The sequence below is a fragment of the Rhinolophus sinicus genome, chromosome X, assembly GCF_036562045.2.
Source record: "Rhinolophus sinicus isolate RSC01 chromosome X, ASM3656204v1, whole genome shotgun sequence".
Lineage (NCBI taxonomy): Eukaryota > Metazoa > Chordata > Mammalia > Chiroptera > Rhinolophidae > Rhinolophus > Rhinolophus sinicus.
In genome coordinates this window covers 117,316,860-117,344,067 of record NC_133768.1, presented here as the reverse complement: position 1 = coordinate 117,344,067, position 27,208 = coordinate 117,316,860, and the positions used below count along the sequence as shown (strand labels likewise).

General features: G+C 45.3%; 1 protein-coding gene across 2 annotated transcripts in view; it reads left to right on the top strand.

Moving 5' to 3' along the window:
- Nucleotides 1–23,749, top strand: part of SLC16A2 (solute carrier family 16 member 2) — a 70,122-nt gene extending 46,373 nt beyond the window's left edge. For both annotated transcript variants that reach the window (XM_074323240.1, XM_019748000.2), the window contains 5 exons: nucleotides 13,916–14,060; nucleotides 16,927–17,377; nucleotides 18,326–18,469; nucleotides 20,688–20,916; nucleotides 21,522–23,749. In XM_074323240.1, the coding sequence (XP_074179341.1) occupies nucleotides 13,916–14,060; nucleotides 16,927–17,377; nucleotides 18,326–18,469; nucleotides 20,688–20,916; nucleotides 21,522–21,742 (1,190 nt within the window). In that variant the 3' untranslated portion in view covers nucleotides 21,743–23,749. The remainder of the gene's footprint in view (nucleotides 1–13,915; nucleotides 14,061–16,926; nucleotides 17,378–18,325; nucleotides 18,470–20,687; nucleotides 20,917–21,521) is intronic.
- Nucleotides 23,750–27,208: the final 3,459 nt, after the last annotated feature.

Genomic DNA, 27,208 nt, shown 5'->3' with positions numbered 1-27,208 from the left:
TTTTGGCTCTGCAAAGGCCCTCATGCTTCCTGGAAACAGAGCTTAGAAAATTAGCCATCTGACCCTTACTGTTCTTCCCTAGGGAGCAGCTGGTAAGCTCTATACACCATTGCCAGTCCCAGCTGCACTCACTCCTGGCCCACGGGCTCAGAGTTCCTTTCCCAACTTCACAGGGTCCTGGTCAAATAAGGCCTCCAGCCGACCTGGATGTTTCAAGGCAGAGATGCTAAAATGGCAGAGAGCCAGACAGGGGAGTGAACAGGGCATGGTGATTGAGGAAACCTGAGGCCATGAACTAAGTCTGTGGGTCTCAGTGTCTTCATCTGTAAACAACAGGAGGATCATTTATCAGCCTTTGCTTCATGCCTCTAGTTTGAGGGTGGGGGTGGGACCCAAAACTGTGAGATGGATCCAGACTGGGAGGCACTGCCCAAGAGCCCAGGAATGCCAAGTCCACAGAGCCATTGCCTAATTGAGCATAAGCAGGCAAGCATGACTGAGAGGCAACTTGGGATTTGGAGATGTCTAAGGAGAAAGAAGTCAAAGTAAATGGCCTAGGGGGCAGACAGGGAAAAGCTGGTTTGTATTTTGGGGCAGAGGGATCTCAGGGACTTTCCCATGGAGACCTCGGAGAGAGACACTCAGAAGGAGTAGTCTAAAGATGAGGGTATTAGTACTGATTCAGCAAGGGACCTGCTGTGTGTCCTTGAGAAGTTTGTGTCGTCTCTGAGCCTCAATTTCTCCATCTATGCTCTTTTGAAACTTTATTGAGGAACAATTAACACACAATAAACTGCATATATTTTGAGTGTACAATTTGACAAGTTTTTTGACATGTGCACACACTTATGAAACCATCACAACAATCAAAGTAATGGGCAGATCCATCCAAAGGTGTCCTCATGTTTCCTTCCCACTCCACTCCTTGCCCCTCCTCACCCCTCAGACAACTGCTAATATGCTTTCTATTACTCTAGATTAGTCTATATTTTTCTAGTGTTTTACATAGCTGGAGCCATACACTATGTATTTTTTGGCAGGCTCTGGCTTCTTTCCCTCAGCATAATTATTTTGAGATTCATCAATGCTGTTGCATGTATCAATTGTTTGTTTCCCTTTCCTTCTTTCCTTTCTTCTTTCCTTCCTTCCTTCCTTCCTTCCTTCCTTCCTTCCTTCCTTCCTTCCTCCCTCCCTCCCTCCCTCCCTCCCTCCCTCCCTCCCTCCCTGCCTTCTTTCTTCCCTTTCTTCCATTCTTCATTTAACAGGTGTTGTTGAATTTTAGACATGGAAAGGTCTCCAAAACATGAGTAAAATTTTAAAAGCAGATTATAAGTGGTATGTACTATATATACTGTCTTTGACAAAACTATATAGATATATGTATAGAGAAATCTGTGGGAACACATACCAAGGTAAAAATACTTGTTTCCAAGTGATTGGAAGTCTGAAGATTTTTTTTTGCCTTGCTTCTCTGTGTTTTCTAATTTTTCAATTGTGAAAATACATGACTTTTAAAAATTAAGAAAACGTTACTAACTAAATGTTTACTAACTAAAAATTTTTCAACACCTTTATTAAGGTATAATTGACATAAAATAAACAGCCCATATTTAAAGTGCACAATATAAGTTTTCATAAATGTATATATCATGGAGCCGTCACCATATTCAAGATAATAAGCATATCCATCATCTTCAGAAGTCCTCTCCTTATGCACACGCAACCACTGTTGTTCTTTCCATCACTACATATTAGTTTTCATTTTCTAGCATTTTATATAGATGGGATAAAAAGTATATATTTTTTAGTCTGCTTCTTTTACTCACTTATTTGTTTTGAGATTCATCCAAGTTGTTGCATATATCACTAGTTCATTCCTTTTTATTGCTGAGTACCATTTCTTGGTATGAGTACCACTACGTGTTTATCATTTACATGTTGATGGACACTTGGGTTGTTTCTAGTTTTTTACTATTACAAATACAGTTGCTATGAAATTCATGTACAAGTCTTGATGTGGACATACACTTTCATTTCTTTTGGCTGCTGAGTCATTGTAACTCTATGTTTAACCATTTGAGGAACTTCCAAATTGTTTTACACACACACACACACACACACACACACGATATGAGTTTTCCTTTATCAGACGTATCATTGACAAATATTTCTCCCAGTCTGTAGCTTGTGTTTTAATTATCTTTAAAGTATTTTTAAAGAGTAAATTTAAAAATTTTGATGAAGGGCAGCCGGATTGCTCAGTGGTTAGAGCGCAGTGCTCATAATACCCAGGTTGCCGGTTCAGTTCCCACATGGGCCAGTGAGCTGCGCCCTCCACAACTAGATTGAAGACAATGAACTGCTGCTGAGCTTCCGCCCGGGCGACCGGTCATCTCAGTTGGTTAGAGCGCGAGCTCTCAACAACAAGGTTGCCGGTTCAATTCCCTCATGGGATGGTGGGCTGTGCCCCCTGCAACTAAAGATTGAAAACGGCAACTGGACTTGGAGCTGAGCTGTGCCCTCCACAACTAGATTGAAAACAACTCCACAACTTGATTGAAAATAACCACAACTAGATTGAAAACAATGACTTGACTTGGAGCTGAGCTGCACACTCCACAAGTAGATTGAAAATGACCACAACTAGATTGAAAACAACGACTTGGAGCTGAGCTGCGCCCTCCACAATTAGATTGGGGGGAAAAAAATGACTTGTCTTGGAGCTGATGGGCCCCAGGAAAGCACACTGTTCCCCAATATTCTCCAATAAAAATGGGGGGAAAATTTTCGATTAAGTCAATTTTATGTATTTTTCATAGTTTGTGCTCTTTGTCCTAGTTAAGAAATCTTTGCCTAGCCCAATGTCACTATGATTTCCTCCTATGTTTTCTAGAAGTTTTATCATTTTAGTTATTACATTAGCTCTATGATCTATTTTGAGTTAATTTTAGAATATGGTATGAGGTAGCAGTTCAGCTTCACTCTTTTCCATGTGGATAACCAGTTGACCCAGCACATTTTGTGGAAAAATATTACTCTTTCCCTATTGAATTGTTTTGACACTTTTGTTGAAAATCAACTAGCCATACATGTGTGGGCCCTTTTCTGGTCTGTCTTTATGCCAATACTACAATGTCTTGATTGCGTAACTTTATAGTAAGTTTTGAAATCATGTTATTATAAGTCCTCCAACTTTGTTCTTCACTGTCAAAATTATTTTTGCAGTTCTATATCCTTTTTATTCTTTTAAGATTTTATTGGGGAAGGGGAACAGGACTTTATTGGGGAACAGTGTGTACTTCCAGGCCTTTTTTCCAAGTCAAGTTGTTGTCCTTTCAATCTTAGTTGTGGTGGTGGCCGTTCAGCTTCAAGTTGTTGTCCTTTCAGTCTTAGTTGTGGAGGGCGCAGCTCAGCTCCAGGTCCAGTTGCCATTGCTAGTTGCAGGGAGTGCAGCCCACCATCCCTTGCAGGAGTCGAACCAGCCACCTTTGTGGTTGAGACGATGCATTCCAACCAACTAAGCCACCGGGAGCTCAGCGGCAGCTCAGCTCAAGGTGCTTGTTCGATGTTAGTTGCAGGGGGCGCTGCCCACCATCCCTTGCGGGACTCGAGGCGTTGAACTGGCAACCTTGTGGTTGAGAGCCCACTGGCCCATGTGGGAATCGAACCGGCAGCCTTCGGAGTTAGGAGCACGGAGCTCCAACCGCCTGAGCCACCGGGCCGGCCCTATATTCTTTTTATTTACACATAAATATGAGAATCAGCTTACCAAATTCTATCAGAAAAAAAAAAAAAAACTTGCTGGGAGTTTGATTGGGATTGCATTGTATCTATAGAACAATTTGGGGAGAATTGATATCTTAACAATATTGAGTCTTCCACCCGGTGAACGAGATATATCCCTCCATTTGTTTAGGTCTTCTTTAATTTCTCTTATCAACATTTCGTAATTTTCAGTGTAGAGGTCTTGCATATATTTTAATCAAATTTATCCATAAGCATTTCAAATTTCTGTTGATATTGTAAATAGTATTTTTATTTCAATTTTTAATTATTCATTGTAGTTGACTTTGTATCCTGTGACCTTGTTTAACTCACTTATTAGTTCTAGTAGCTTTTTTGTAGTTGAATTTTCTAGATAGACAATCATGTTGTCTGTAAATAGAGATAGTTTTACTTCTTTCTAATCTGTATGTCTTCTATTTCTTCTTTTTTTAAGACTTTTTTAACTTTTTATTTTATTTATTTTTTATTAGTTTCAGGTGTACAAAACAATGTAGTAGTTAGACATTTACACCCCTCACAAAGTGATAAACCCCTTTTATTTCTTCTTGTGTTATTCTACTGGCGAGAACCTCCAATGCAGTGTTAAATAGAATTAGCAGGAGCAGACATCCTTGTGCTTTGTTTATAATCTTACAGTAGAAGGTTTTAGTCTTTCACTATTAAGCATGATGTTAGCTATAGGTTTTCCATAATTTCCCTTTACAGGTTGAGAAAGTGCTCTTCTATTACTAGTTTCCTAAGTATTTGTGTCTTGAATGGATATTGAATTTTGTCAGATATTTTTTTCTGCATCAATTGAGACAATTATATGAGATTTTAAAGAATTGTAGTCTGTCATAATCTCATACTGCACTGATTGATTTTTGGATGTTAACTAATGTTGTATTGCTGGGATAAATACTACTTGGTCATGATGTTTTATCCTTAATCTATATTGTTGGATTTAATTTGCTAAAATGTTGTTAAGGGTTTTACAACTGTGTTTGTGAGGGACATTCATCAGCAGTTTTCTTTTCTTGTGATGTCTTTATCTGGTTTTGGTATGAAGGTAATACTGGACTCATAGAATAAGTTAAACATTTTTCCCTCCTCTTCTATTTTTTGTAAGAGTTTGTGTAGGATTGGTATTATTTCTTCCTTGAATGTTTGGAATTTACCAGCGAAGCCATCTTGGTTACTCCCCTATGATTCTTGAGGACCCTTTCATTTTTAACATTCTACAGTTCTAATTAGGCCCTTGTCATCAATCTTTCTGTTTTAGAAGTATGTCTCTCCTTCTGTCTCCTAATTGCTTGTCTATTTGTCTCTGCCTCTTGCCTCTTTCCCATACTCTCTATCAGGTGAATTTCTGACAATTTATGGCTGTCGGTGCTGGCCAGCCCTCTCAGAGAAAGCTGAGGAAATTGTTTAGATTCGTAGTTCCTCCAAGCATCGATGGTTTTCGGTCCAAGAATCACGTGTAATATAACTTAACTACCAGAGTAGATAACTGACCATTGTACTACACCAGTGGGCTATTCAGTAGAACTCATTCATCCCTGAAGACTGGGACAGGAGTTAGAACGACTGCATTTTCAGACTTGACATGGGTGCTCCTAGGTGTGAGTCTCCCTGGGCCTCAGTCTGACTATCTGTAAAATTAGGAACTGAATCCCTAGATCTTCTGATTCCAAAAATGGAAGTAAGTAAATAGTAGCATCAGAGAGAAGGAGGCCAAATAACCTAATAAGGGGGTAATAAGATAACTTATATTTTCAGTGATTATTTGCCTTTATACGTTTTGATGCTCAAAAGTGGGTAGCCCGTTAAAGTTGGTATGTTTGAGACAGAGTGTGGAAGGTTAAAAATGGGTTTTGTTTAGATGTGAAATGCTTGAAAAAGAATGTTTTCCAGTATTGTTGTGCCAACCTGGAAAAATACCACCATGTCCTAATGAAGAAAAAAATTAAACCATTGGCAGGATCAAATACCAGGACAATATGAAAATACTTTTAGAATTTTTAAATAAAGCCTTGGTACAAATCTGGAGTAGAGTTCTAAACACAGTAGATGGATGGTGAGTAGCTACCAAAGTAAATGGGCTTACAGAGGCTGAGAGTTGGAAGAAAGCTTCTCAATACAGCACTTTTCAGAAAATGAAAAAAAGGTTTGGGATCAGCTTCCTTGAACAAAAGTATTTCATCTACTCACTGGAAAAATAACTACCTAGTACTTAACTCTGGCCACTGCACAAGGCTAGAGAAATAGTTAATAAATAAAACTCAGCTGGAGGTCACTCTCTGGTCAGCCACAAAGAGAATGGAGGTCAGATCTCCTGCCATCTCAGTCCCCAAGGAAGACCAGGGTGTTGCATCTCTCCACTCTGGAGCTGCCTGAGTGACCCCTGAAGTGTCTTCGCTTGCTTCCTCTTACATGTGTTCTAACAATGCTTTCAGTCATCTGATTAATGTGCTGATCACTTGGCCAGATGTGCCAGCATACCATCAACACAGTCCTGAGCTGCCTGCCACCTACCCCACATGGTCACCATGCCCTACCTATGTCATTCTTACCACCGCCACTTATCCCAACTATGTTTAGTTTCTTTACCATGTTCTGGGGACTCTGAAGAGAAGTGGATATGGAGCAGAAATACGGGGATATGTCTGGCAACAGAGACTCCATTTTATAGTGCCACTTTCTCCACTTAGCATTGGGTACAGCAGTTGGATAGCTAAGCCTCAGAACATGAACTCCTAATCCTATTTGTTATTCCTTCATCGTACTGTGCACCTTATCAGGAAGCAAGGGTTTTTTAATAGAGTCACCTGTGCCCTTATGTTACCCCCCTTCACCTCTCTTTGTCATCTACCCTTTCCCTAGCTTTGCCTCTTCTTTGGCTTTGCTCCATCATTCCCTAATTTGAGCTTCTGTTAGTTCCCCACGACAACAGGAATTTTGAAAGCCTGTAATTTATTTGAAGAGTTTGGCTCTTGGAGTACCCTCTCACCCTTTTTCAATTCAGAGGGAGAGCTCAGATAGGTTGGCTTTTGGCAGCCAAGTAATGAGAAATCTAGTCTAACATTTGAGTTCTTTTCTGAGCAGTTTCCCAGTACTTCAAAGCCTATGAGCCTGGGTAAGGAGCCAGGGCACTAATTGGGCACTTGAGTGAAAACACTTTCTTGCATAAGGAATCTTGAGGGCCAATAGGCCCAGAATGGAGTTGGAAAGGCCACGGTTCTGCTCTTGTACTGCCCAGGCCCAACAGAAGTCCAGCTGGCTGTGGCTGCCTAGAAAAGGGAAGGAGGTGTACTTGCTGAATACAGACATTATGTTCACTTCAGGTACAGGCCTTTTGGGGCCAACTCTCTGGGAGTACTTAACTCATCTGAGGATAGTGGTTAAGGCTAAAGAGAACTGTGGGAACCACTGGATGAAAGCTGTGGATGGTGGGTTTATACATAGTTCATCCTCAAAGTCTTAGGGCTCTGTTGGACGGAAAGTTTGTTAGTCAGAAATTAGGCATTTGTTTAGCACTTAGTGAAGCTGTGGGTTGAAATAATGCTCTTTGCCTAATGGAAAGTTATGGGGTGCCACATCTGATTTTACCAGGTCTGTTCAGAAAGACGAGCCTCTACATCTCCTGGTAAAAATCTACTTTTCACCCTTCCAATCTCTCCCACATCTCAGCTGCTTCATCAAAATCTCTTTGTCTTCTTCATATAAGATCAAGAATAACAAGGGTAGGGGCGGCCCGGTGGCTCAGGCGGTTAGAGCTCCATGCTCCTAACTCCAAAGGCTGCCGGCTAGATTCCCACATGGGCCAGTGGGCTCTCAACCACAAGGTTGCCGGTTCAACTCCTCAAGTGTCGCAAGCGATGGTGGGCAGCGCCCCCTGCAACTAAGATTGAACACGGCACCTTGAGCTGAGCTGCCGGATGGCTCAGTTGGTTGGAGCGTGTCCTCTCAACCACAAGGTTGTTTGTTCGACTCCTGCAGGGGATGGTGGGGCACAGCCCACCTAGTAACGGCAACTGGACCTGGAGCTGAGCTGCACCCTCCACAACTAAGACTGAAGGGACAACAACTTGACTTGGAAAAAAGTCCTGGAAGTACACACTGTTCCCCCAATAAAGTCCTAAAAAAAAAAAGAATAACATGGGTAACAACAAAATCTCACTAGCTTTGAGTCCAAGGACTGTCAAGAGTTCTAGAAAACCTCTACCAATGCCTTGTATAAAACTGAGTGCAAGAAAGGTAAAGGGTCACCAATGGCACTCATTTATCATCAACGTGGTTAAAATTATCATCATTATTATGAGTGTTGGTTCTTTTTTTTTAATATAGTCATCCCTTGATTATTTTTCTCCAACTAAGTGTCCTCTGATAACCTTTCCCACTAACTTTTAAATGTTTTCTGTTATATCATGCTATTCTTCTTCAGTCATTAACCTAGCTGTTAGATTACCTTACTTTCCCCTAATATAGCAAATTTTCTTTCACTTGGAATGTTTGACTTCTCTGAAAATCTTTAAATAGAAAAATTTACTCTGGTCTTGAACCATGAAATTTATAAATTTTATTACCCTATTTTTAAAAAAATGTGTTCCCTATTCTACTGTAAGGTCCTTGAAAGCAAGGACCATATGTCACTCATTTAGCATCCTCAATGCCTATGGGGTAGCCATTTGTCTGTGCCAGAGACGATGTTAAATAACTGTTAAATAAATGAATATCACATATGGATGGCTTCATCTGAAAAAATATATATGTTTAGCATTAAAAACTATAGTAAGGTATTTTTTCCTATTCCTCCTATGAATAATGACTAAAAACATTGAAAATTATATATAAAAGAAATATAAGAAGACTTAAATGTAGAGACAAAAAGGCCGATGGACTCAGGTCCTGAGGAACAACACAGTGATGAATTGCCTGGGTTTTCTTTTTACTTCATAAATCTGGAGCTGAAGAAGCCATCAGAGGAAGTCCAGAAAAAGTCTTGAACACCAACCCCTGCTCAGCAGTAAGAAGGCACCCATCCTCCCCAGGGTGTCAATGGAGGCTAAGCAGGGAACACAGACTTCCACCCCTATCTCTCTCACCCATCTAGTGATAATGAGGAGAGTACTTTGCTGGTACAATGTCTCAGTAAGCCTACTAAAACATAAGATTTAAATAAGATCCGGAGTCTCATAACATAATATCCAAAATACCTAGGACAATAGAAAACCACTTGTCACATCAAAAAATACAGAGACCAAAGGGAGAGGGTGGGAGGATGAGTGAATATAGGGGGAAGGGGAATATAGTCAATAATATTGTAATAAGTTTGCATGGTGGCAGATGATTACTAGAATTAGTGGAGTGATCACATTGTAAGGTATAAAAATGTCTAATCACTATATTGTACACCTGAAATGAATATAACCAATATGACTATATACCAACTACACTTAAATTTAAATTTTTTTAAAAAATTAACTCAAAATGGATCACAGACCCAAATATGAACTACGAAACTATAAATCCTCTAGACAATAGCAGGAGAAAACCTACATGACATTGGCTATGGCAATGATGATTTTTTAGACACAACACCAAAGGTACGATTCATGAAATAATTGATAAGGTGGACTTCATTAAAATTAAAAACTTCTCTGCAAAAGACAGTATCAACAGAATGTGAAGATAAGCCACACTGGGGAAAACATTTGCAGAGGACATATCTGATAAAGGACTGTTATCCAAAATATACAAAGAACTCTTAAAACTCAACAAGAAAATGAACAACACAATTTAAAAATGGGCCAAAGACCTTAACAGACACCTCATCGAATAAAATATACAGGCATCAGAGAAATGCAAATTAAAACAACAGTGATACCACTACACCCCTATAAGAAGAGCCAAAATCCAGAGCACTGACACCACCAATGCTGGCAAGGCTGTGCAGGAACTCTCATTCACTGCTGGTGGGAATGCACGATGGTGCAGCCATTTTGGAAGACAGTTTAGCATTATCTTGCAAAACTAAACATACGATTTAGCAATCACACTCCTTGGCATTTAACCAAATGAGTCAAAATTTATGTCCACATTAAAAATCTGCACATGGGGCCGGCCTGGTGGCTCAGGCAGTTAGAGCTCCATGCTCCTAACTCCGAAGGCTGCCGGTTCGGTTCCCACATGGGCCAGTGGGCTCTCAACCACAAGGCTGCCGGTTCAACTCCTCGAGTCCCGCAAGGGATGGTGGGCAGCACCCCCTACAACTAAAATTGAACACGGCACCTTGAGCTGAGCTGCCACTGAGCTCCCAGATGGCTCAGTTGGTTGGAGCGCGTCCTCTTAACCACAAGGTTGCCGGTTCGACTCCCGCAGGGGATGGTGGGCTGTGCCCTCTGCAACTAGAAACGGCAACTGGACCTGGAGCTGAGCTGCGCCCTCCACAACTAAGACTGAAAGGACAACAACTTGAAGCTGAACAGAACCCTCCACAACTAAGATTGAAAGGACAACAACTTGACTTGGAAATAGTCCTGGAAGTACACACTGTTCCCCAATAAAGTCCTGTTCCCCTTCCCCAATAAAATCTTTTTAATAAATAAATAAAAAAATAAAAGTCTGCACATGATTGGTTATAGCAGCTTTATTCATAATTGTGAAAACATGGAAGCAACCAAGGTGACCCTCAGTAGGTGATGGAAAAACAAACTGTCATCTCTCCATATAATGGGATATTATTCAGTGCTTAAAAAAATGAGCTATCAAGTTATGAAGAGACATGGAAGAACCTTAAATGCATATTACTACCAGGTAAAAGAAGCCAATCTGAAAAGGCTACACACTGTAATTCCACCAGTATGACATTCTGGAAAAGGCAAAACTATGGTGACAATAAAAAGATCAGTGGTTGTCAGGGGTTGGGAGGGAGGGAGGGATGAATAAGGGGAGTACAGGATTCTTAGGACAGTGAAAGTATTCTATACCATACCATAATGATGGATACATGTCATTAACTTAAAAAAGCTACATCGAATATAATTTGCACTTTCTTTGACTGTACAAAAGATAGCTCCAAGCCCAATAATCAGTTTTCAAGAAGGGCCAAACAATTGAGAGTTCTAGTTTTTGAAATATCAATAAGATGATTTACTCAATTTAAGTATTTTTTCCTCTTTGACAATACACTTGAACATTCTTAGAAACGAAATCAGATTAGTGATTGCACCAGGGGCTGGGGAATGAATACGAATGGATTTGGGGTTTCTTTTCTATGGTGATTGAAATGTTCTGGAATCAGATTTATTGAGGTATAATTTACACGTGATAATATTCACCCTTTTTACATGCTCAGTTCTATGAATTTTGACAAAAGAATACCACCACTACAGTCAAGGCATATCACATTTTATCACTCCAAAAATTTCCCTCAGGGTCCTCTCTAATGAATCCTTTCCCCCACCCTTCCTCCTGGTACTCACTGATCTGTTTTCCTATCAGAAGTATATGAGATTTCCATTTCCTTAACATCTTCCCCAGTACTAGGTATTGTCATTTTTTAAAAGCATTTTTAGTAGGTGTGTAGGGGCTATCTGATTTTGGTTTTAATTTGCATTTTTTGAATTAATGATATTGAGCATCTTTTCATATGCTTAATTGTCATTCATATTGCGTGTGCTTGTGTGTGTGTGTGTGTAAATAAATGTCTGTTCAAATCTTTTGCAATGTTTTAAATTGGATTGTTTGTTTTAATCTTATTGAGTTGTGAGAGTCAACTCACACTTGTATTCTTGAGTACCAGTCTTTTATCAGATAGCGTATTGTAAACATTTTTTTCCCAGGCAGTGGCTTGCCTTTTCATTTTTGTAACAGTATTTTTCCAAGAACAGACGTTTCAAATTTTGATGAACTGTAATGCATCAATTTTTTCTTTTATGGATCATACTTTTGTAAATATATGAAATTTTTGCCTAACTAAAGGTCAGAAAGATTTTCTCCTATACTCTCTTCTGGAACTTCTTTTTATTTTATCTATTTATTTTTTAACAGGACTTTATTGGGGAACAGTGTGTATTTCCAGGACTTTTTATTGGGGAACAGTGTGTTTTTCCCAGGACCCATACTAAGCTCCATCCAATTCAAGTTGTTGTCCTTTCAATCTTAGTTGTGAAGGGCGCAGCTCAACTCCAAGTCCAGTCACCATTGTTAGTTGCAGGGGACGCAGCCCACCATCCCTTGCGGGAGTCGAACCTGCAACCTTGTGGTTGAGAGCACGCACTCTAACCAACTGAGCCACCCACCCATCCGCCTTGGAACTTCTTTTTAGTTTTAAGCTTTACATTTAAGACTATGATCCATTTGCATTAAAGTTTGTATATGATATGACTATTGGTATTTACAAAGCTCTCTTACATCTGATCATCATTAAAAAAATATTTGAGCAAAGTACATCAGGAATTTTAATCCCCATTTTACAGATGAGAAGACTGAGGATTAGAGAAGTGCTGTGTGACTTGCTCAGGGTCCCACAGCTAACAGGTGAAATTGCAAGGTAAGAGGTAAAACTATGATGAGACTTCAGGTCTCCCAGGCCAGTACTTTGGGAGCCAAGCAGCAAATTTTCCCAGCGGGGATCTGAACAACCTATTAGGCACTGAAGTAAGAGACACAGCCAGTGAGCTAGCCCTGGCATCACTCAGACTGGCCCACTTTGGCCTCCACGATTGAGAGCCAGAAGCTGGCCTGGCGCCCTGCTCAGGTGATACTCAATGAATGCCTATTGATGATGATGGTGACTTGAAACGTATAATTACAGAGTTAGAAATTAAGCTAAGAAGAAAAGTTAAAGGAACGCAGATTATTTGGCCTAGAAAAGAGAGGCCCAAGATGAAACTTGATAATAGCCTTCAAACAAACAAATAAACAAACAAACAAACCCTTGGGCTTTTTTTCTGAGGGCTGAGGAAGGAGAAGTGGGCTGGAAAAATATAAGTTAAAAGGACAACTTTCTTCCTCCCTGGTGAGGATTGTTATTGACACTTAAGAGCCTTTATAAACAAAATAAATTCTTTTTATTTGAGTTTGGAGCCATGACTTGCCCAATGTGGGCTCTGATGAAGGATTTCACCATGATGGTTACATGACCTTCTTAGAAATCTTCGAGTGGCTCCTGAACATGTCCTCGTAAAATTCCAGGTTGCCTTTGTTTGTGGCCTTCTCTGCTCCTTAATCTTACCATCTTCACAGAGCTGTTCCAATGACCAAGAGAAGCCTTACCTTAGCTCCTGAAGGCTTAATTAATGCCCATGCTTCTTGGCCCTGGAACCAAGTGGCCCAGTGCCTAAGGCTATAAATCTGGCTTAGCATCCTTGGAAGAGCCTAAAATGTTGGCTAGTCCCAATCTGACCCTAGTGCTTGAATCCCATTTTATATCTAGCCTCTGTTTGCACACCTCCAATGATGGGAAGCTTCACTCATCCCAATAGAAGAGATAATACAATGAACTTTGGACTAGGAATAAGGAGAGCTGGGTTTGAGTCCCAGCTGTGTCACTAACTTGCTGTGTGATGTGTGGTAAGTCCCATCACATTTCTGGACCTGTTTCTTTATCACTAAGATGGTAGTGGAGGGAACTCTTTGTTTTAGTGTCTGTCGGTTTAACTGCTGTAACAAATGGCCCTCAGAAATTCAGTGGTTTAAGGGAGAAGTTTCTTCATTTATTTCTTATGTAACATTCATGGCATGTAGTTATTCAGGGACCGACACAGAACTGAGGGCAGTTCTGCCAGTCTTAATACATAGCTTTCAAGTTCACCGCAGAAAACTCATGGGAGTTGTTTTATAGTTCGGTTCTGGAAGTGGTGTGTATCACTTATACCCACATTCCCTTGGTCTGAATTCAATTACATGTTCCTATTAAACAGCCCAGGGTGTAGACTTGATCTTTAAAGCTTCATTGTGCCAGCTCTGAAGTTATGAACTGGACTCCTGCTTCTCACATTGCCTCTCTGACCACTAGGGAGTAGCTGACTGGCAATGCAGACCAATGCAATGCCCCCTGTCAAAGGCCACAGAAGAATTGAGACACCAGTCACACCACCAGATACCACATTGAGCGAAGGCATCTTTGTGCTTATTTCCTCTGCAGCATGGGTAGGAGCCCTCTCAATGGGCATGATCTTCTTCTGCTCTCCCATTGTGAGTATATTCACTGATCGTTTGGGCTGCCGAATCACAGCAACTGCAGGGGCTGCCATCGCTTTCATCGGACTCCATACCAGCTCCTTCACCAGGTAAGGCTATGAGTTGCTGGCCATTTGCTCAAGCCCGAGGGTTTAGCTTCTTTCCGGGCTTCCACTAGGGACACTCTTCTCATTGCAGAATCCCCTGTGGCCCTTTCCATGTAAGGTCCTCAAAGACTCTACTCTCAGGGATCATTGTGAAATAGGACTCACCTAAGTAGGGTCCCCAGGACACAGTGACCAAAGAGGACCCAAGAGTTCCAAAGTGGTAGGAAGAGCCTATGCCTGGGAGTTCATACAGCTGGGCCCATGTCCAGTTTTGGCCACTGAATGGTTATGGAAGAATTGATGAGTACCATTCCTCTCTCTGGCCCTCATTTTCTGTATCTCTAAGGTGAGGGGATTAGACCAGATGGTCTTTTCAGGTCTCTTCCAGTGCTGCCATTTTATTCCCCTTTGATCAACATCTCATGACCTCACCTGTCTTCCTGGGAATGAGCTTTTAGAGTGAGCTCATGTGGACACCTACCATTACAGAATTCCTAAAGGAATCTTATGCTGTAAAAAGAGATCAGCTGAGCCAAAAGCTGTTTAGCATTTCTGACCCCTTTCCAGATATTTCTGGCTACCAATGTATGGATAATTTGGGACAGATAAGGATTCATGTTTGGGGCATGAGAAAGGATGTTTAGCAGCATCCCCCACTGAGGTACAGACCCAGCACCCAGCTACCAAGCTAGGCCTAAGCTAGAGTCAAACTCTGGTCCTGATGGTCCTACTGGCAAAACTCAGTAATGTCAGGCAAGGAGCAAGATACAAGTTCGTTTTCCATTTTCTTTCTGCCAGCCCTGCAGACGCATGTCTGTAGGCAAGGGGAGAAGTGAAAACCCTCTACCACAGACTGAGGAATATGGGATTCCTAAAGAACTCCATTGACTTTCAGCCAAAGACACTCTGGAAGCTATGGTACCTCCTACTTCCAATCTGCCTGGGCTATTGTAGGACAATGCACTCACATCAGAGAATAATTGTCTTCTCCCACAACTGGGTCCTGTGAGGATAAGCCAGCTTTCTTTGTGACGAGCATTTCTGGATACCCAGCCCACCCTCCAGCAGAGCTTACATCTATTCTGCAATGGTTTCTTGGCTCAGTCCTCCCAAGGCAGCAGCTCCAAACCCTTTCAGGACCACTCTAGTGGTTGGCCTCATTTGCCCTCAGCAATCTGGTGTCTGGCTCCTTGTGGGAAGGAGCTAGGCCTCAGAATCAGCTCATCTCCACACAATGCAGGAGAGGCCTGTTTTTTAAGGCTGAGCAGAGTGAAGTATAAACAAATTAGCAACATAGGGATCCCATTTCCCTTCCGGTCCACATGAGCTCAGTTACAGGACGGGAAGGGGCTCAGACGTGTTTTCTCCTGGCACTCTTCCTTAGGCATTCTGTTCTCCAGCCCCTTAAGCCCCTCCCCCCACCCCATTTGCCTTTTCTGTAAGAACATCTTCAGAGCCAAGAAATTTTCTGAGTGGCTTCACATCCAGTGGAAAAATGGTTCTGCTTGTGGCTAGAGCTCCAAGTAGTCCTTCCAGTTGTCTGAATCAGGGCTCTGAGTTTCTTTGGATGGTGTGAGGTAGAGCAGAATGTAGGCCTACTAAGTGGCCTCCTGCCTGTGGGCCCAGCTGGAAATATATCTACCTGAACTGAATTCCATGGTTTACCCCCACTGACCCCGCTCCCTGAATGTGTAACTCCTGTCCCTTGGACAATGCCCCCAGCCCAGGCCATCCCAAGGGGTTGTTAGAATCTGACAGCACAGGAGCAGTTGTCTTAGCTAATGGTTCCAAGTGGAGACAACCGTGTTGAAGCCAAGCCCTTGCTCATATCCAGTGAATGCAAGCAGATGGAAATCAATGGAAATGATAGCCCCACATCATCTCCACAGCATAGGCCTTTAGTAAGATGATTGGGTCTGTCTGTTGGGAAGAATTGCCTGACACGGAGAGTATCAGGTAATTAAGTGGTCAGATAAAAACTATTGCAAAATATGTGAAAGCTTCAAAAAGAAAACAAAATTCTTCAGTAGGTTGTGCCAATACTGTCTGGGGGCAGACAGCTGGCCAAGCTAACCTTCCCACAGCCTTTTTCATGCTGATGCTTTGCCTTCTGGTAAAGAGGCCTATGGCCACAGCAGCGCCTAAGAGTTTTGACACAGAACCTGTCTTACTTGGCCAGACCCACAACTTCTTTCAGACTCCACTTCCTGTCAAGCAGCCATGCTATGTTGGGAACCTCAGGAGATCATGTAGGGCCTAGAGGAAAGGGTCTTCAAATAGTCATACCTTGGGCAGAGTTGGGGAGGGGCGATCTCTCAGGAGACCACCAGCCATTCTCTGAAATATTAGGAGCCCTGAGCACAGAGAAAGACACCGAAAAATCCTAAGCATGGTCTCAACCTTCTAGTCCTTGCAGACCTTTGTTGTTACTTGGGATAAAGATTTGGCTACCAGTGTACCCCTGCTGTCTGGGTGAGCAGTAGGTCAAACTGCTCTCTCAAAATTACTGACTTACTCCTTGTAGCACTTCATCCAGCCTTTGCATAGGTTGGTTATGCCCTTCTTTTGAACAGTCCTCTCTGATGAAGTGCTATGATTCAAACTAGGGTCACACAGACCTGGAGTCAAACCCAAGTTTTGCTTATCCCCAGTTATGCTACCTTGAGTAAATTACTTCACTTCTCTGAGCCTCTGCTGCTCCACTTGCAAAATGGGGATGAGAAGGTCCTGTTGTTTGTGTGTTCTGAGGGTCAGTGGTAAGTGGGGCTGTGGGTTACTGAGGTGGGATGCAGGTGTCAGGAGGGTGACGGGAGGACAGGTGGATTGCTGATCAGGCTGCTGAGGATAGCTCTTGGTGTCTCTCCCACAGCTCGCTAAGCCTGCGTTACTTCACCTATGGGATTCTCTTTGGTTGTGGCTGTTCCTTCGCCTTTCAGCCATCTCTCGTCATCCTGGGCCACTACTTCCAACGCCGCCTGGGTCTGGCCAATGGTGTAGTGTCTGCTGGGAGTAGCATCTTCTCCATATCCTTCCCCCTTCTCATCAAAACGCTGGGGGCTAAGATAAAGCTCGCCCAAACCTTCCAGGTGCTGAGTACCTTCATGTTTATTCTTACACTGCTTTCGCTCACCTACCGGCCCCTCCTGCCCAGCTCCCAGGACACCCCAAGCAAGAGAGGTGTCCGTACCCTGTGCCAACGCTTTCTGGCTCAACTCAGGAAGTACTTCAACATGCGAGTGTTCCGCCAACGTACCTACCGCATCTGGGCCTTTGGGATTGCTGCTGCTGCCCTTGGCTACTTCGTTCCCTATGTACACCTGGTGAGGAATATCAGGGTGGGCCCACCCCACCTGGCCCCAAGACTCTGCCCTTAAGCTGCCTAGAGTCCAGAGGGTAGGGGTGGAGGACATTGAAAGGGCAGACCTGGGACCTTTGGAAAAAGAGTCAAATTAGCAGTTTGAGAGACTCAGAGTAGAAAAGGCACAGTTTGAGGGAAGACTGGAGGGGAAATCTGGGGAGTTCCTTAGCAGAAGGCCTATGCCTGTAGTTTCTCCCTGTGAAAAGTTGAGACAGATTTTCATGAGAAGATAAGCATCACTGGGATGTAGGAGACTGGCCCAGATGACCCAAGGATAGGGTTTTCTAAAAGTACGTTCTATGGAATGCTGTTCTTTGTGGTCAAATGATTTTAACATATATCAGATCTCTCTCGTTTCATATTGTGTAGCAATCTTTTAAAGGTATCAAAAGAATCCTCCCGTAATGAAACCCATTTAGTTTGATTTAACCATCATCCACCTTACTTATTTGGCCAAACAACTGTTGGTTGTAGTCCAGCTGTTATCTTCCATACAGCTCATATTTCTTAAAACACACTTAAAACCTGAAAGTTGGTGGATCCTTCTCCGTAACGAGCTGATTTTACCCTAGTCTGTCAGTCTGGGTTGCAGAATGGGGAGATTGCAGGAGAACCGTTGCATTTTCTGTCCCACCAAGGCTTGGAAGAGGCTTGGAGACACCCGTCACACTCAGCTGTTGTTCAGAAGCCCAGAATCCAGAGAGCCCAAGGATATGCAGACTTTTATGCTCTTAGAAGCAGCAGAGAGCTTGTCCCAGAGCTAGGGCTATAAGGGAGGGGGCTGCAGGGGCAGTAGTTTTTGCCATGGTCCAAACAAGTAAGTGGTACAGGGTTCTGGGTATGCCAGCAGTTCACCAGTCAGCTCCTCTTCTTTCTCCTGTCCTGGGGGGCCTGGTGCTATGCTTTTCAGATGAAATATGTGGAAGAGGAGTTCTTGGAAATCAAGCAGACCTGGGTGCTCTTGGTGTGTATTGGGGCTACCTCAGGCCTTGGGCGCCTTGTGTCAGGCCGTGTCAGTGACTCCATTCCTGGACTTAAGAAGATCTACTTGCAGGTGAGTGTGGCCACCCTGTCCACTATGGGGAGGAACAGATGCTAGATTACCCTCACCCTTTGAGATAGAATGGCAGGGTGTGTCAGTGCTGTACCGTGGGTCCCAGCTTTGACACCAGCTTCTTGTGCAACATGGGAAAGTCAATAAAATTCTCTGAGCCTCAGTTTCTCTTGCTTTCAAATGAATACAAGCATCCTTATTCTGCCTCTTTCATCAGGATGGAGTGAGGATCCAGAAAGAACAGTATAAATGGAACCTCTAAGAATATTTTCAAATAAATTTGTTATGAGTTATTGCTCTACCATCTGAAAGAGAGAAACTGAGGCCAGGAGTTAGATGCTGACCCCAGTGAGGACTAATCTCATGCTTTTTGTTCCTGCACATGGGTTTACCGGAAAGTACCCAAATGTGGAACCCTATGGAGGGGTGACAGCAGACCCAGGAAACATGTGGTACCCTAAGTGACAAAAGGCAGAGCCAAGTCCCAGAGATGATAAGTCACTTGAACAAGGTCAAACCAAAAGCTTGTAATTGATATAAACCAATCATGCAAATATCAGCAATTGCCTTATCTGGGTGGATTTTTACGTGCGAGCATGTGTAGCTCTCTCAGCTTCTTCCACATGCTAACTCCAAGAGGCCAAAGGAAATCAGAGTAGCTAGGATTGGGCCAGGGCTTCGTCTTGAGGAGAGGCAGCAGCTAATTCCTCCAAGGGAGGCAAAGGCATTAGCTAGTGAGAAGCAGAACTAGGCTTAAGCCAAGTACTTCTGCTGACCAGTTCCCCTACTCACCCATCATTCTCTCCCCCTTTTCACTCTTACTTGACCCACTTTTACCACTTAGAACAATATAAAACAATCTTACAATGTTATGGCTGAAACATATCTTCATCAACTTGTAGTCCAACTCCTTCATTTTACAAATTGAGGAACTAAGGCCCACAGAGGGAAAGTGACCTGTCCAATCTCATCCTGCTGGTAAGTGTCTCAGGCTGAGAGCACAAGACAATGGACAAATTTCTTTTTCTGGGTACAGGCCAGGAAGAGGAAAGGAGAGTATACATAGCTTCAGGTTGTAAAGAGCCACCCCACTATACCCTGTGGTTTGTACTATTTGAGAAGACAGGCACATGTGTTTGGGGTGAAGCCGCTGGACAGTCTGTTGGAAAGGAAATGGTTACAACCTACAGGTCAGCCTCACTTTGGGCCAATTGTTGAAGCCTGATTCTCAGTTCCAAGAGTGATTCTTAATTGCCAAACATTGGCAAGGCCTCATGGAGGATGTTAAGAGGCAGCTTGATACAATAGGTAGTAATTAAATCTGATTGAAATCAGTTAATGGGATTCTTTGTGTTATATAATAGTATTAACTCTTAATTGTCATATCATTATGGCTTGGTTGTTGCTAGGTAGGTGTGATTTTATCTTACAGTTATGTATGAATTTCCTAGAGAGGAAGGTGGGTGTAATTTTCAGGATGTTATGCAGGGTCTCAGTTCCTGCTCCCTGCACCAGAACGCAGGATATGGTGAGGCCAAAAAGGAACACCCAGGGAGCCATAGATAGTGGAGTCACACCACTACATTCTCGTTGGCAGCTGGGTTGGAGACACAGCAAGCAGGAGCCACACGATCTGCAACCAACCCCACTTGCTAACCGCAATCTACGCTTGCTAGCTCAGCCACGGCAGTTACATCAGTGGCTAATGGCTAAGTGGTAACAGCTGATGGCCAACTAGTCACAGCTGATAACCATCTACTATCCAAGCCAGCACCTTCCCATGTGAGGCTAAGAGCCTGGAAACTGCTCTCTGGGACTCTGTCCCCACAGTGGGCATCTGGGTTATTCCTAGATTGTGCCTTCTCTCACCAAACAACCATGGCAAAGGTCAAAAGTCTCCCAAGAAGGAAATTTCCTCAGATGGCATGGCCAGGACACTTCTTATCCTCTCTGAAAAAGCAACTGATTAACCTAACATATTCACTGCCAGTAACAACACAGAGTCATAGTTAAATAGGAGCTGTCTTAAAAACTTTGAATCCTTTAATGTAAGACTTAGAAGGGGCCTAAGTAACTATTCAGTCCAAGTGTTCTCTCTGCTGACACCCCATGGGCCCATTTTATATTAATACATGGTAGGAATGAGAGCCTGAGAAAGAAGGTACGATTTGCTACTGGCAAGCGTAATATGACTGACCTCAGGCCCTTGCTCCTCTAGGTCATCTCCTTCCTGCTCTTGGGCCTGATGTCTATGATGATTCCCCTGTGCCGGGGTTTCGGGGGCCTCATCGTTGTTTGCCTATTCCTGGGGTTGTGCGATGGCTTCTTCATCACCATCATGGCTCCCATTGCATTTGAACTGGTGGGCCCAATGCAAGCTTCGCAGGCCATTGGCTACCTCCTGGGCATGATGGCCCTGCCAATGATTGCTGGGCCCCCCATTGCAGGTGAGTGTGATAGTACAGGGAAGACATGAGGGGGCGAGTCCTGAACACCTGTACTTGAAGTCCCTTTTCCTCTTACTCTGTTTAAGCACAGTATATGTGCTTGGATTCATTTTGGGGAACGTGCTTTTCATAGTTATACATCTGTTTCAATGGAGTTTTACTGTATACAGCATGGCTGATTCCGCCAGGGTAGAGAGAGAAATGGGTTTGGCCGTCTTGACCATGTGGTATTCATCCACTATCCTCTCTCTCTTCAGTTGCGCAGGGAGAGAAGAGAAAGTGGGCCCTGGTTTTATCAAGACTTAGAGACAGCCTCCTCCTTCTCTACTGGCTTCTGAACTAAGCCTGTAGAAGAGATTTCATTAAGGCCACATCCCAGAACTTGGCCACTAGGGTTCCCTAAACAACCTTCATTAGCTTCCTTCATAATTAGCATTAGCCTCAAGAGCCTGCAGCTCCAGTACATCAGGGAGGAGCCACCTGTGCTTGTAATAGAACTTTTATTTCTTCCAAATAGAAGCATTTAAATTGAGGGGGCCCCCAGAAAAGTCAGCACCTTTGGCCAATAGGACAAAGCTGAGCTTGACTTTTCTCTCCTGTTTCAGGCCTCCTCCGCAACTGTTTTGGGGACTACCATGTGGCCTTCTACTTTGCTGGTGTGCCCCCAATCATTGGAGCTGTAATCCTCTTCTTCGTGCCTCTGATGCATCAAAGGATGTTCAAGAAAGGGCAAAGGGATTCCAGCAAGGACAAGATGTTGGCACCTGACCCAGACCCCAATGGGGAGCTGCTACCAGGCTCCCCCACCCCTGAGGAAGCAATCTAATGCCTCTTCCTTGCCATTGTGTGCTCCTCCCCAATCCTTTCCCTTCACCCCACCCTGCTCAGCATTTACATTTTTGCCACCAGCACACTTGTTCCCAAACCTGTGCACACAGCATTGCAGACACCTGACTATTCCCTTGGAGCCAAAGCTCTAGGTGTTCCAACCTCATTAACCAAATTCTCTCCGTTGAATGCCTTTAAACTTGCCAGGGTCCTTCTCCCAGGATCTAGAAAAGCTTGGGATCACCCCCAGGCCTTTGGAACCTCTCCCTATACTTTCTAACCCCTGGGGGAGGACGAGGATGGCACTTCTTGTCCCCTCTGGATACTGATGAGTTGCCTCCTTCCCTTCATCCTTTTCTCCCTCTACTTCCTCCTCATTTCTCTTCGCCTTCTATTTCTTTTTGACTATCATAGACACATGGGTGCTTAAAGAAAGGAGGGACCCAGAGCTTGGGCCAATCAGCCTTACATTGGCCCAGCCCACCCCTAACACTCTTCACTCCCACTCATCTCAGGCTGAGCCACATCTCACTTTTTGGCTCAAGCTGCTATAATCATAGACTGGAAGAACAGAGTATCACATCGGGAAGGAACCTTAAACACCACTCACAGATTTTTACAGATTTCCCAGGTGAAAACATTGACCTGCAAGCCCTCCCAGTTCCCCATCCTTCTATCACCTGTCAAAATGTGAAGAAATCCCTTTCATCTCAGCAGGCAGAGGGGATGGCATGATAGGGAGAGGGGCAATAGTTATTGACCTGGTGAAGTACTAACTCCTCACTTTCTCATTATTCATGATATTTCCACCCAGGCTAGGCCAGGAAAGGGACTGTTTAAGGAAAATCCCATTCCCAACATGGATCCCAAAAAAAGTAGAGGCAGCAGCTGCACATAGGGTTGGATAGGTTTCTTCAAGAAGGGAATATCTTCTTAGCCTTTACCAATCAGTGTGCCCCCATGCTGTGTATCCTGGGCCATTCTGCTTAATGGGCATTAAAGATACCAGGAAAGGTAGACTCTGGACCATCGTCACCCTTCTAAACTAGGTGCCAGATGTTTCAGTCTTACTGAAAAGCATACCCAACCAGACTGTGTGCAGCTAGCTAGCACAGCTCACCTCATTAGGGGCTCAACCTCTCCCCTCACTCGGCCTCTTTGTATCTCTTTCTCCTTGTTCTGGGCCTTTGTCTGTTGTATTCCTATTACCCAGACTTTTCCTCATCTTCTTGCCAGGCATCCTTGGCTGTCACTTGGAGCTAACAGTGACTTTCCATCCCAAGCCAAGGCTATCCGAGGGCCAGGATAATGAGGTTGCCCCTGAGGGGCTCCAAAGAAGGTAGCGATCCCATTAGTGTTTCCCTTACAAACAGGCAGCTGGGACATGGTTTGTCTCTGAGGGCCCCTTTCAAGTCCACGTCCTGAGCCTCCTCCACAAGTCCCAGTCCAGCTCTTACCAACTCTTCAAAGGAAAACACATTGGTTCTTGCCTCTGAATAGTAATGGGCCTAATTACTATCCTGTCAGCTCAAACAGCAGTGGGAAAGAAGCTTGGCCCCAGGAGACCATTGAAAATGTTGGAGCAACAAAGCCCCTGCTTCCATTCCTCCCTGCCCCACCCCCAGCAAGTCACTGGAAGGCAGATGCAGGGCCTCCTTTGTTGTTCCTGGTGAGTAGCCTTAAGAATCAGGCTACCACCCACTTCTCTCCAGATGGAGGAAAGTCATTCACAGGTCCCAAATCTGCCCAATCAAGTGTCACATAACACAAGAGGGGGTGTCAGTTTACTTCTTCCACGTATGTACATCTGCATGTGTGGGCTTGTGTGCTTTTGGAGAGAATGTTGGTTGGTCAAAGCAGTACAGTATTAATATTTAAGGTAGGATGCAGCCTCTTATGCATGCACAGTCAAATCTAGGACAACGAACAAAACTTGGGAGCTTGAGACCTGGTACATTTAAATCCTCAAAAGGTTTGGAACAAAATAAACAGATCGAAAAATCTAGCTTTGGTATGTGTGTTGCCTGAAAGCGTGAAATAGTCTTAACCTGGTTAACAGCAGGAAGTTTGGCTTCAGAACTGAAATCTTATTTCAAATCATATTTCTGGCAGGGGCTACACTGTCTGTAAGTGCAGAAATTTTAAAAGGAGCTATGTAGGGGTTTGGAGGTGGGTGGACCATTCAGGATTGGATTTGTAAGGGAGCTCCGAAGTGGGAAAGTGGTTATGTCACAAAATGAGAACGTACTTATTGGCTGAGTTGGAGTGGAGGCTCCGCCAAGGCCATCACCTTGCTACAAACATGCCATGTTGCAAATTCAAGCCCCCTATCCTCTCCCTTGTTATTGATGGGGCAATGTGAAGGACTGGTATAGCTGGGTTCCATAGCAGGAAGCAAGAGGCATTAATGGTGATACAAAAGGCACCTAAAGGGACAGCCAGATGGCTCAGTTGGTTAGAACATGAGCTCTGAACAACAGGGTTGCTGGTTCAATTCCCGCATGGGATGGCGAGCTGCTCCCTCCACTAGAATGAAGGACAACTTCTTGGAGCTGATGGGCCCTGGAGAAACACACTGTTCCCTGATATTCCCCAATAAAATTTTTTAAAAATTTGTTTAAAAACAAATTTGAAAAAAAAAGGCACCTACAATGATGACAAAGCTAGGAGTCACCTTACAGTCTCCGTGGTCTATACTCTCCATGAAATTTTAGTGGGGAAACTGAGGCCTAGAGCTAGGAAGGGGCTACAGCAGGTTCACACACTTCATCAGTGACAGCAGGTTGAGACCTGAATTCAGGTAACTGATTTCCAGTCCAGTCCAAAGCCCTCGTTTTACAGATGAGGAAACTGACCCAAGGAGGGGAAAATGACTTGCCCACTTCATTCAACAACAGTGTGCTGAGACCATTTCCAAAAGGTTGTCAGCAGAACTGGTTTCAAGCAAAATTGAAACTTAAGTGTAACTTTTAGCATACCCCATCTTTTCATGATTACCCTCACTCCTAACTGACACATACCTTTGAGAGTCTCTTCACAAGCACTGCAGACCTTCATGTAGCCTTGGCCTTGGAGAGCTGATTCCACCTACTGCCCTTCCACCAACAGCAACACAAGAGACACACAAAGTCCGTCTCCCTGTGGCCACACACTAGGCAGGGGAGAGGCGATGAGCGGGGATTGGTTTCTTTCCTTTGACAGGGTCGTTGTCCACCCAGCTTCCGGCTATTGCAATTTCTCTCCTGACTCACTGCAGACATCCTCAGGATGCCAGCCTCATCATCTCCTCCCACTGAGACTCTCTCACCTGAGGTCTGCTGCCCCCTCACTCCCTACCCCAGAAGCCCTAGGACCCCAATCTGTTTTTGATCACTCAGGATCATTTCATCTCAAAGTTGTGGAATCCCATAATTTTTATGGGCATATGTCCTCCTGCAGGGTCTTTTCATGTCTGAGGAGGTTCCCAGCAGCAAGCTCTCTGCCACTTCCCAGGTGTGTGACAGCTGGTACCTAGATAGGGTGAGTGCCGGTTTGAAACAGAGCCAGGAAGCAAGTACTGAAATTCTAATACGCTGAAATGGAGGGGAAACTGCACAGGCACAAGGAAGGCACTTCAGCTGGCTTGGCTTTAGGTTTTTGGATTCCTGCGTTTCAGCTCTCTCTAGTGGTCACCAAAGGCAGAGTTGCGTGCTTGGTTTTCAAGTCGTTTCAGCAACATTTTCTATGGACCTGCTTTGTGTCGCTCACTCAGCTAGAACCCAGGGATTTCAGGAATGAAAGGAGCACAGGCGGAACAAAGAGAAGAAACACAAGAAGGAATTTCTACTATCTTCTTTCCAAGATGCCTTTTCCTCTTCGGGACCGCTGCGGCCTAGAGAATACAGACCGCAGCACCTTTGGGGCAGGAAGGGGGCACGGCGCCGCTTCCGCCGAGGCCGCAGCACCCGGGTCCCGCGCCCCGACAGGGCCTCCGCGGGGCCAGCGCCGCCCGCCCGGAAGAAGTCAGCGCTCCGCCGTCGGTTTCCTGCGCAGCCGGACGCGGCGCCATCAAATCAGCTCAGTGCTCACATCTCACGCGTGTCGGAGCCCGAACCCGGGGAGGGGGCGGCGAGGACGGAAGGGCGCGCGGTGGTGGTGGGGGGTGGGGGGTGCCCCGGGGGGGGGGGACCCCAGCCAACTCTCTGTCACGACGGACAGACGGCAGCCGCGGCGTGTGCCGGCCCTGCTCCCGCTCCATCCCCGCGCCCGCCCCCCCGCCCCCGCCCGCGCCCCCCCACCGGGACCGCGGCGACGTCGCCTCGGCGGCCACCCCACGGCCCAGCGCTCCGCCCGGCGTCCTCGAGGGGCCCAGGCTGCGCGGGCAGACAGCCCTGCAACCCCACCTCTCGTCCCCGCCAGATGGGGCCCAAGGCCCCAAGGCCCCAAGGCGGGGCGGGCCGCAGCTGGCGGGCGACCTCGGGGACTCCAGACAGGAGGCCCGCGGGCACGAGGGGCTGCGGGCGGAACCGGCCCCAGGAAACGCCGGCTCGGGCCGGAGCGGCCGTCTTCCGGCGCGCTGCTCTGCAACCTCCACCCCGGGCCGCGCCTGCTTGCGGGGCCGCCGCCTCCACGCAGCAAGCAGCTCAGCGCCGTGGGCCGCTTCTGCCCAAGACGGCCAGTCCCCACGCAAGCTGTCCCCCGACTCGGAGGGCGACCCGGCTGGTGGCAGCTCCCCCAGCAGCCGTCCCCAGGTCCCACCCAGGGAGAACGGGCCCCACCGGCCGCGTCCGCTTCACGCAGGTGAGCCAGCAGCATTTCCTGGGCGTGCCGAGCCTGCTGCAAAGCCGCACGCAGCCCTAGCAGTGCTGGGAAGGACCAGGTGGGCTCCAAGACCCGCCCTCCTCAGTGCCCCCACCCACGCAACACTGGTCCAGTCTGCTCTGCAGCCTGCTTTCTTCAGCCGCCTGCCTAAGTGAGACTCATGAGGGAGGGAGCCGGGTGATCACCCCCACTCCCCGCCCACTCCCCCCACATACACCCTCCCTCTTCCAAGGTGGAGGCTGGCTTTGAGGGGTGAGGGGGGCAGCCTTGCAGATCCTGAGGCCCTAAAACCTTGCAAAGGCCACTTTCTTCGTACCAGTCCCAGATCTTGCAGCTACCTGCCTCCTCATTCGCCTCCTGCTCCCCCAACACACCTGGAGGAAGGGTGCACAGACACACGCCCTTCACCCTCCAGCTCCATGAACACAAGCCCCCCCCATACACACATACAAACACACCATGAACACAAGGGCTTACACACACACACACACCATGAACACAAGGGCTTACACACACACACACACACACCATGAACACAAGGGCTTACACACACACACACACACACACACACACACACACACACACACGGGAGGCAGCTGCTCTTATACCTGTTTTGCACATCGGGAAAGTGAGGCCCATGGGGGGAACTGAATGCCAGGTTGCA